This window comes from Stegastes partitus, unplaced genomic scaffold, assembly GCF_000690725.1.
Source record: "Stegastes partitus isolate 25-593 unplaced genomic scaffold, Stegastes_partitus-1.0.2 Scaffold12, whole genome shotgun sequence".
In the NCBI taxonomy this organism is placed as follows: Eukaryota; Metazoa; Chordata; class Actinopteri; family Pomacentridae; genus Stegastes; species Stegastes partitus.
Window position 1 is genome coordinate 16687 of NW_007577743.1, and position 11260 is coordinate 27946.

Sequence of the window (11260 nt, forward strand, 5' to 3'; positions counted from 1 at the left end):
ATATAATCACGTCCTTGATTTTGTGTCCATCAATTAAGTAACTATTAAATAAAATGTTTGGACTATAATGCACTTATTCTCGGTAAATAAAACATGATCATTCTGTTTGGAGTATTTCCAAATAGAGATGCTACTGACTGAACCCATCCTAATGCAATTAGGCAGTTTTAATTGAAAAGCACCTCCTGTTTGAATGCATTTCTTAGCATGCAGTAACCAATTATGTGGCCACAATACATCTGAAGGGAGGGCAGATGGAGAGAGTTTGTCTTTAAACATTTTAAACTATAAGGTCACTTGCGTGCAGTATTAAGATTCAGTTATTTTGTAGAACTCTGGCTCTTGTTTTATGGTTTGGTTTAACATGCAACCCAAAGATTTGTTAGAGTTGTGTTTGCTGTACCTACATTTTTAAGATAATGTTGGCAACATTTTAAATGAAGTGAAGAAGAGTCCATGAATGCTTGAGTTTGTTATTTCAAAAAGAACATTTATATTTAACTACCTGCATTGAGGTGCAGTACTAATCACAGCAGTGCTCTGCCCTTCACCTCAAGTCAGCTGGGACGGGCTCGAGCAACATTTACAGATTTAGAAGTTCCTCCTCTATATTGGCTCAGAACTTTTATTACCGTATTGTTCTCTACTTAAATCTACATATCTTAAATGAATTGCTTCAAAGCACGTCATTGAATTTGTATTTACTCAACAAACATAGTTATATTAATAGTTGGGACGGCCATCCATCCATCCATCCATCCATCCATCCATTATCTATATACTACTTAATCCTCACTAGAGTCACGGGGGGGCTGGAGTCTGCAGCCCCAGAATCAAACATGAACTGATTAATTAATTAGAAAATCTTGATACAGCCATGATAGCAGCTATCATATGTCTCACTGGCATCTATGAACAATAGAATAATTGGTCCAGGTCCTTTCCTTAGTAAATGCCCTGGCCGTACATCATGAAGCCTCACAGCAAACTTTGTCATGGTGTTCTTCACTAGATCAAACCCCACAATGTTCCCTGCTTGCCAACGCAAAATTGCCCGCCTAATGTTGTTGCTACACTACTGAACAGTAAGAAGATCCACCTGGTGGCACAACCAACTACTACAGCTAATCAACAATACTTCAAGTGAGTATTGCATAAGAAATTTGTATCTGCAGATCCCAAATAATAAATGACTCGCATTGCATCGGAGGCAAAGACATCTTCATTGGGCCACCCCAAAATCCAAATGACTGAAAGGTACGGAAGAAGATCAAAGAACAAGACAATAAAAAATAAGAATCTTTGTAATCTGTCTAGATAGATTTTTTTTTGCGACAGCTGGCTCTGAAATTTAACCAAAAAAATGAAGGTGAAAATAATCACATTTTTCAGGTGAAAAAACTGATAATTAGAAACTTCAGCTGCAACATGACTTTCAGAAATGGACAGTCCACATGGTTTTCACAGTTCTTTTTACTGAAGAAATAGTCCCTATTTCTACTGTCTGCAGGGTAGTCTTTGACCTCAAACTCACTGGACAGGGGCCCTTCACAAATCCCAGTTAAACCCTCATTTACATGCACATTAGTATCCTGGGGCTGCAGGGTGGCGCAGTTGGTAGCACTGTTGCCTTGCAGCAAGAAGGTTGCTGGTTTGCGTCCCGGTGGGGGCACCGGAGTCTTTCTGCGTGGAGTTTGCATGTTCTCCCGTGCAGCGTGGGTTCTCTCCGGGTTCTTCTTCCCATACAGTCCAAAAACATGCTGAGGTTAATTGGTGATTCTAAATTGTCCGTAGGTGTGAATGTGAGTGTGCTTGGTTATCTGTCTCTAAGTGTGGCCCTGTGATGGACTGGCGACCTGTCCAGGGTGTCCCCTGCCTTCACCCTAAGTCAGCTGGGATAGGCTCCAGCCCCCCGCGACCCTCATGAGGATTAAGCGGTGTATAGATAATGGATGGATTAGTATCCTGGTTTTGAATTTATTCAGGATACAGCAGAGAGTTTGAAACCAGCAAGATGTTTACATCAACATCACATAACAATACTTCAGTGCATTTAAAGCAACTCATTAACTATCACAACCATGTATTTTGCAGCAAATTATCAGAGTGGGAAATACAGCTAAATGTTTGGCATAAATATAGGCAATTGCTTCAAGATATGGGGGAATTTGGTTCAAAGAAAACATTAATAACACTGGGGAGGGTTCTTGCTTTTTTATAAAGTAAAATTTGATTAACCCCCCCAAACTCCAATAACTTTCATGCTTGAAAGAATTCTATTTAAATCTGCATTCAGACAGTCATTGTTATTCTATAAGATGCAAAACTTCCACTGTGATTGAGATCTGAGTCTCTTGGTTCATTATCTTTAAATATTGCAGAATCATTTGAAACACAAGAGGATAGCACTCTATTACGCTTTTGTATATTGGAATGCAATTATTGTGAGTAACTTTGCATTGAGCCCAAAACATGAAAAAAATTGATTGTCCCATATTTCTCCTAATTACAACAGCTGTGATCAATTTTTTGGGCTGTTGTTGTGTCCAATTACTTCCTTGACCAAATCCCCACAGTCCTCTTGTACCGAAGCTGGAGCTCAGCAAACGAGCCACTGCCTAATGTTGTCTGGAACATTTATACACGATGTAGAGGTTTGCCGTTTAATACCAACTCATTAGCCACATCTAATCCCACATTTATCCCTATAATTTGACTTCCAATCTTGAATGGTAATGAGACACTAATTATGCTTTCATACATGCTCCAGTGTTGTGAACTATAATTTAAAGCATCCAGTTAGCACATTTCTCCTGATTCTCGTACTTTACTTGTTAGTGTTTCAGAGTATGCACTGTGGTCTAATATTCTGCTCCTATAGAAAAATGCATTTATCATTCTTGAACCGTGCTGCGAATAATTGACCAATTATTCAGTAAAAGGAAGTGCAGATTCTGCATAATGTCAGGTTCCTAAAATGCAGAGACTAGACAGTGCAGGATAAGCTATCTGTTTGTGTAAGTGCTTGGCACTCCTTTGCTATTTGTGATTTAACAGCTAGCGTAATTGGCCAGGTGTTGTCTTCTGCAGTGAAGTTCAGCGAAACGGCCAAAAAAGTAACTTCCCATGGTGCAACAAAGAAGATGAAAAGCGATTATTCAAGGCAGTGGTGAATAGCATATGATGATGTATGATCCAAACAAATCTACCTTTGGCTCTCAGACAACAACACATAGGCGGCTGGTATCCTTATGCAATTAATCTCCATAATCTTTGCCTATTCAATAAGGGGGCTAATACAGAAAAAGAGGCAGACCTGTTTACACACAGGCGCTGTTTGTAATGTTGATTACTTGCTTTGTTATTGTCATCAAAGTTCGCCTTAAGATATAGCAACTCTTTCCCTATGATAAGCGAGATGGCTTTGATCTTGGTACGAGTCAGATTAATAAGATACAGAAAGAAATGCCTTATTGTTAGAATGCATGCATGCTGGAGATAATCCCTGCCCACACACAAGAAGGTAAACACACACACCATCCCACTCTATAGCGGACAAAGAAATCTTTTCCAATTGGATTTTTGAGCTCATCCTTTGATGGGAGTCTGCCCACTTCATTGATCTTATGTTATCTCAAATTGGGAACCTCTCGTCCAATAATGACAGACAGATGAAAAGTCACCCTAAGTTTTGTTATGGATACGCCTACCAAGAAAAAAAAACAAAACAAAAACAAATATAGCACAAAATAAACAGAAAGAAATTCCTAATTAAAGCTGCCCTACCTGTGAATTTCTCTCTGTGAAGTCTTATTAAGTATGCTAGTAAACCCATTACTCTCTCAGTTGGTGCATGCACGTATCCATGAAAAATTAAATTTCACACTATAATTCACCCCATTTGAAATATTTCATGTTTTATTGTTGTGCAACAGTGATTCAATAAGACCGATCATCAGGAAAAGACCCTTTAATGTCCGAGTAGAACACATCTCTAGAAAGTGACCTACATGCATTCCAATTAAATCTAATACATGTTTACACAGATTTACCAGACATGAGTAATCCCTTTTATTTAGAAACACCTGAATTACTAGTGGTGTGACCTTTTGGTTGTAGAGGTCACCTGTGAGCAGTTGAGGGGTTGGAGTTGATTGTAGTATATCTGGAGGTGCAACCTAAAGCTTCTCAGGAATGTCTTCAAAACAAGTGCTAATGTCGTAGAGTGGCTGAGTCGGAGTCCAGACCTCAGTCAGTTTATGGCAGTTTTGTAGAGAAGAATGAGGAAAATTTCCAACATTATTGAGATTTTACATCACTCCATGGCATTAGGCGTATGCTCATGGTGTTAGATTAGCCTAACACAAGTGAGAAAGGTTTAGAAAAGTAAACACAGACTTATTTAAATCCTATAACACTTTATCGCTGGCCTAACTCAGAAATAAGTACGGCATGGTAACAGTGAGTGACGCCTACTGACCGGTGGTTTAATGTAGATGCTGCCATAAACTGTAATATAAAGCTGTGAGGACACCATCTGTCGCTTTCTTTTAACCAAGAAAACAATCCTGAACCCGACTCTTGAGTTAGCATTGCCACATTAAGACGTCATGGCATCTTAGCACTGTGCTACTTTGAAATTCACATTGTCTGACCCACCAATTCTAAATTTTCTGTAGGTGTGAATGTGAGTCGAATGTGAATTGTCTGTCTCTCAGTGTAGCCCTGTGATAGACTGGTGACCTGTCCAGGGTGTCCCCTGCCTTCACCCTAAGTCAGCTGGGATAGGCTCCAGCCCCCCCGCGATCCTAGTGAGGATAAAGCGGTGTATAGATAATGGATGGATGACCCACCAGTGTCTCTGTGTTAGCCCTACGATGACAACCGATCTGTCCAGGGTTTACCTTGCCTTTTACCCACTGACAGCTGGGTTAGGTTGCAACCCCGTGTGACACTCTACAGCAAATAAAGCAGTTGTAACTAGCAGACTCACCAGATGTAAACTTTGAGTATTATCTCCCCCCCCCCATTGGCTGTGTATTCTATGTATTTTTCTCTTCCCCTTTCACTATTTGCAAGTTACTATTATCCCCTTGGCTCTGGGAAACAGCAAAAACAACCTCTGTGCAGCAACCCACATGCTAAAAATGGCAGTTGAATGAAGATTTGGACCATGTCATAAGGTAGTCCCACTTGGCTTTTTCAATGGAATGTTTTTAGGGTCTACAAAAAATATACTTACAACAATGTATGTCTAACTGGAGCATTGTCACTTCTCTTTGGTTCTTGAAGACTAAGAATGTCTTGAGCCCGATCCTAATATCAGGACTGAGACCAATCACAGGACTTTTTAACTGATTGGTATAAGCATAACTAAAACCTGATTCGTGTATACATCAACTGTCAAAAAGAATATGAACAATAGCCACAAAATCAACCACTTGATGTTTTAGTGATATTTAGGAACACTATCCTAATTTATTTCAGATTCAGTTACCACTTGCTTGCTGACGTGAGGTCAGTTAGCCTCACAGAAGTCTTCATCATGTGCTCCTTTACTAGACAAACTTCCACAATGTACTGCTTGCCAACAAGAAACTGCTTGTGGTTCAAGGGACCACATTCACTGTTAACTACAATATTAAACAGGAAGAGGCTCTACCTGATGGTGCAACCAGGTCCTACAGCTAATCTACAATACCTGACGTGTGTGTTACCTGTAAAATCAGGTATTGACAGATGCTAAATATTAAAAGACTCAGACCAGATTGGAAAAAAATTAACTTTTAAAAAACTTAATTGGGATACGCCTATTGAAGATGCTTCACCTGTCATTCAAGACACTCCGTCTTTTCAGTCTGACTGATGGGGACTCTCATAACCAATAGATGATACCAGATGGTTTGAGAGAGTAGTAAAGGAAGCCTCCTATGTTAGACTAGAACAGTATGGGGTCATCACTCATACTGTAATTATACTTGTACTTATAACAGTCATGAAATCTCTCCCCAGAATGTTTCACAATCATGAACACCTTGAGCATGTGAGCCCTGAGTCATTAATGGGCCATGTGAGTTTGGGGTGATCATATATACCTGAGACTCCCCATCAGTCAGGCAGTACTGACAAAACCTCTTGGATGAGAGGTGAAACATCTTCAAGAACCTAAAAAGAGAAGTCCAGATGCTTTTTTAAAAATTTTTTTTTTACTTAAGTTCTAAAGATGACCGTGACCTGGACGACTGGGCTTCTCCATAGACATAACAGAGATGTTTTTTTTTTTTTTTTTTATTCATGTTTGCTTGCCAGTTATGTCCCCGGGATATTTTTTTCTATTACTTTTTTGCAGAATTTTCCCAGTTAAAGGTCTCTGTAACTGTTTATTTATCTGAGGGCTGATTATTAATTTGATCTAAGCCGTAGTTGAAGTGTGTCTTTGTGAAACTGGTCCCAAATGTGCAAACTGACGTTAACACACAGTCACAGCTAAAAGATCTGTATCTTCCAAACACTGACTGTAAAACTACTGCCAATTAACACTTTGGAATTTATATTTGTAGCTGTTTTTTTTTTTTAGTTTTACTTTTCTGTTTTAATGATGGTTATATTCTGATGATCATTGCAGATCAAGTTCATGTGAAAAAAACAAAACACTTCTCTTCATTTGTGATCATTGTGGCGACAGTAATTCTGACTTCACTCACTATTTACTCAGTACAGAGTATTTGCAAAGCTTTCCCATCCAACACACTCCCATAACTGCTACTGACTCATCTGTGCAGCATGTGTATGAGAAGAATTACAATCAAGCTGTCATTACCTTGAGGCCAATTGTACTGGTAATTGTGAGAGGATGACAACAGGTTGGCCTGCATTAAGGCTCATATTCCTTTGGCTGGTTCAGCACCTGCCTGCTGGACATCAGCCACATTTTTTTTTTTCCCTGACAGCCTCAGCAGGAATGATTGATGCCTGAAGGCCTCTGAATGGTGTGTGTGTGTGTATCTCGGTGCCAAGCTGCTCGATCCATCCAGTTCTCCCTCTTGAAACTCATTTAGGCCACACCTGTCATTGCACACACTGGTTACTTGATGTTTTCCCTTATAGGCTTTCCGTCCTTTAACACATACACGCTTTCAAGATAAGCAGGCGCTGTGTGGTGCTGATAATATTTTGAAAAATGTAATCACCTTTGAGGGATTTCTGATGCAATGTAGGTTAAGAAATCTGTAAATCTACATTGTTTAGCTGATGTTGCACAATGCTTGCGGCTGACAATAGTCTTTGTAGGAAAACCGACTCCTGGCATCAGGCTGTAAAGTTGACATACATTGTTTCGGAAATACTAGGCAACTACCACAGGTCTGTGTTGTAGTGTAATTCCCATGGCCGTTTCACCCCTATTTATCCAGTCCCTGCTTACACATATCATAAGACCACCAATATGGAAACACTTAAGCTTTCTCTCCATTGTTTGGTGTCGATAATCTTAGTATTTGCTTTGTGTATGATGACCTGAATGCACTGCGGTATACTGAATTCTTTATCCTCTTTTTATGCCACACACACACACACACACACACACACACACACACCACGCACACACACACACACACACACCACACACACGCACACTCAGGGCTCTTTTAGCTCCAAAGAATTTTAAACCTCCCAATGTCCTGATACTATTGCATTTTTCATTGGTATTTTAAGCAAAGAGTTGTGAGGTCTTAGAAGTCAGCTGGCATTAATTCCTCTGAGGCAGAGGGATTCAACTTCTCCCTGGAAAGAGGCTTAAAAGAAAGTTCTCCTGCTTCCAAATGACTAAATTTCTCCTTTCTCACATATATTTTTATATTCCTGAGTGGACAGGAGAAAACTAGATAATTGAATGTGACTATGTTTAATATCCAGTTGTTCATAAAATATCTCCTGATATTTATTTTCGTCTGCATGCAAATAATACGTTGATTTGACTAGCCAGAGAAGTTGACTAATTGTCTCATTGTTCTCCATGTTTGTGGGCAATTGAGTGTCAGGGGTGCAGGTGTATACATAATACATCAAGGTAAGAAGAAATACAAGGAAACTGAGAGCATTAGTGCTGCTTTGTGGAAAAAAAAACATGAAATTTATTGTATTTTTTTTTTTCAAACTACCATGATAGCGAGCTGGAGACACAAGTGACCAGGTGTGACACAACTGAGAGGTTTTTGCAATAAATGAGACAAAAAGGCATAAATTAACTGAAATATTCTCGATGTGCTGTATAGGTGAGGTTGTATCAGGAGCTGAGGTCTAAAGTTTATTTTGTGTTTAAATTAGCTTCTCCATTCGCATCACATTTACTCTGGCTAGTTTGGCGAACCAGCGATTAGCATGCGTGTTACAGTGGGATGCCGTTTGAACAAAGCCAAATTTTTGGTACAAGGAAGTGGCTGCTGTCTGTGGCGAGCTGACGTCCAGAACGAGCCGGGCAAAGCCTCTCTCTTTGCAGAAGTCCAAGGCCTTCCGTGTCAGCTGGGACCCCAGGTTTTTGCGGCGCCAAGGAAACACCACAATCAAATGAGACATCTCCCCGTAACCATCTCCGTCTCCGGCGTCTTGAGCCAACTCCGAGCCTCCTCCCGTCACTCCGCCGTTCCAGTCCTCGAACCTGTCGCCCTCTTCCTCGCCCCTTTTCCCCATCACTGCCACCATTCCCACCACCTTCGACTGGCCGTTGATGTCTGCCTCTGCCACCCAGAATCCGTTATCTGGGTTTTCCAGGTAGTTGGCTTGAACATTTGCCATGTCTGTGCTTAGCCTCCTCGTTATGTAGCCCTCGTAGATATCAAGGCAGCAGTAATAAATGAGGCCAGCCCATGCACTGCCAAAGAGTAAAGCCTGGAAGTAGGAGCTGCCTCCCAGCACGTAGCCAGCCATGCAAATGCTCAGGGCAACACCAACATGGTCTGGATTGCTCATAGCCTTGAAGAAGGCTGGGTACACATGTTCAAGGATCCCATCACGAAACAACGACATAACCACATGTTGATCTGAGGGTCTGTATTCCCTGATGGAGAACTGAACTGCACGTTAGAGAGGGAGAGAAAGGAAAAAGAGAGGGAGGTAGTGAATGAGAGCTCAGTGAGACTAATCTTCTTGTTGTTGCAATCAGAAATTCCTGCTGGATTTCACAATGGGCTCAATATGCTCATGTAACTTGTTGAGAGAGAGGGGGCAATAATAAATACATCTCTTACTGAATTGCACCCTTTTCATTTCTTAATTGAACTCCATTATGCATAAATAAAAAACCTGGCATTTGCATATGACAACCAGAGGTGAACATCACAATTAAAATTATTATGCCATTGTTTCCCTTTAGGATTTCAAGAGTGGAAGTCATTCTGGGGTTTCTGGGATGCAATACAATTAGGTTTCAAATGTGCTAATGATAAATATCAAAGCAAGGTGAGATCCTGAGGCAACAAACAAAAAGGTCTTTAGCTTCATTGAAATGTGTTATGTGTCATCTAGGCATGTTAGTAGTGCCATTCATTTGCACCCGCGCTGTCTTATTAGTACTTTTATTCGTAATCAACACAACTGCCTTAAAAAAAAAAAAAAAGTATAAAAGATGAAGATAATCAGAACGTCAACTTACAGTTGCTTTTCTGGGCCATGCCGACTCCTTTCCCCCTTGTCTTTCGCTCACACTGAAAGACTTAATGCCGCTGCTGCTGCTGGACTTAAGCTACAGATTGTGATAATCAGCCATTCACAAAAGGGATTGAAATTAGCCTGAGCATGCTCACCTACGGGTGCACACACACGCACACACGCACACACACACACACACACACACACACACACACACACACACACGAATCAGTCTTTGCCTTGTTGTCAGTTTTCTTGACCTTTCTCAACCCCTGACCAAATGTTCAGGCCGATATTTGGTATTTTGATTGTTGGTATTGTAATTTTTATTAGCCAATTATCAAGACATTAAACGTTTAACTTTGGTTCTGAGGCAGCCAACTTTCTCTGCTTGTAGTGACTCTGTCGTGGCAGCAATGTCCTGCCCTCAGCTCCATCTGATTGGCTACACATAATGACTTAGAGCCAATCAACACTGAAAACTGCTGTTTACAGACAGGGACAGGTGAGCACATGTCAGACAGTAGCAGCTCTGGTAAATTAGCAGAGCTCTGTTTGAAGGTGAGGTAGCAGAGGTAGCAGATGTTGCCGAAGTTGTAATAAACACCACAATCTTTTCATCATCATTGGCGGTTATAAATATCGGTCCTTTCACAGTTCTCTTCATGTCTCTTGAGACATTCTGCAAGAAGCGAAGTTCAGAGTGAAAAATAGCTAATTTCAAAGTTCACACTACCACAATGACAGAATCTTCGGGAAAGAAGAAAGAATGAACAACAAGACTTCAAACCAGAGTTCAGTCGTCCTGAGCCCCAACAAGTGCAACGTATTCAGCAGTGCGGAGAAAGAAGCTCTTGTCAAGCAGGTCCACAAGCTGAAGGCTCAGCTGCAAAGAGCCAAAGAACACAGCATGAATCAGGACACAAAGATCCAGCAGCTCTCTGCCTTCATCAAATCTGAGAAGAGCAAGAATAAGACTCTGTGGGATCAAAGCAAATGTTTGACCCCTGAGCTGGACAAGACCAAAAAGTCAACAAATGACTGGTAAGATCTGTACCACAGAGAGAGAGAGCCACGCATGAAGAGAATCAGCAAAAAATGGAAGATCAGCTGGAAGACACAACTCGAGTATGAGCTGGACCACAAAGACCAGCTGATGGAAGCCTTAAGACAATCAAGTAGAGAGATCAAGCATTTACAATATTCACATCAAGAGCTTCAAGAGAGGCATGAGATGCTGCTCAGAGAACAACAGGAGCAGCAACTGCAGAGAGAAATGAGGTCTCTGTATCAAAGTGTCTCTGATCAGAATGAGCCGAGCAGCAACAGATGAACCAAAACATCCGACACAGCTGCAGCTGAGAGACATCAGCTCCACCAACAGAGCTGAGGAGGACATGTGTCAGGCTGTCCACGCTGAGGAGACACAACTCCTGGACAATGTCTTTCCACCAGGAAGAGCAGGTTGAATATTTGAACGTGAAGCCAGACTGAGTGGTTGTGGCCTGGGCTTAGCAGCAGCATAGTGATCTGCTCCACACACAGACAGGAAGATATATCAGAAGGAGAGACGAGGGAGGCCCCAACTCTGCAAACAGCTGCTGAAAACACAGGA

General features: G+C 41.1%; 1 protein-coding gene across 1 annotated transcript; it reads right to left on the reverse strand.

Annotated features, from left to right (window-relative positions):
- Nucleotides 1-8105: 8105 nt before the first annotated feature.
- Nucleotides 8106-9668, reverse strand: LOC103361469 (probable N-acetyltransferase camello). The gene is made up of 2 exons (XM_008287554.1): nt 9650-9668; nt 8106-9071 (listed from the first exon to the last, which is right to left on the reverse strand). Exons 1-2 carry the CDS (start codon nt 9666-9668, stop codon nt 8317-8319), a joined length of 774 nt encoding a protein of 257 aa, XP_008285776.1. The 3' UTR covers nt 8106-8316.
- Between the last annotated feature and the right edge of the window lie 1592 nt (nt 9669-11260).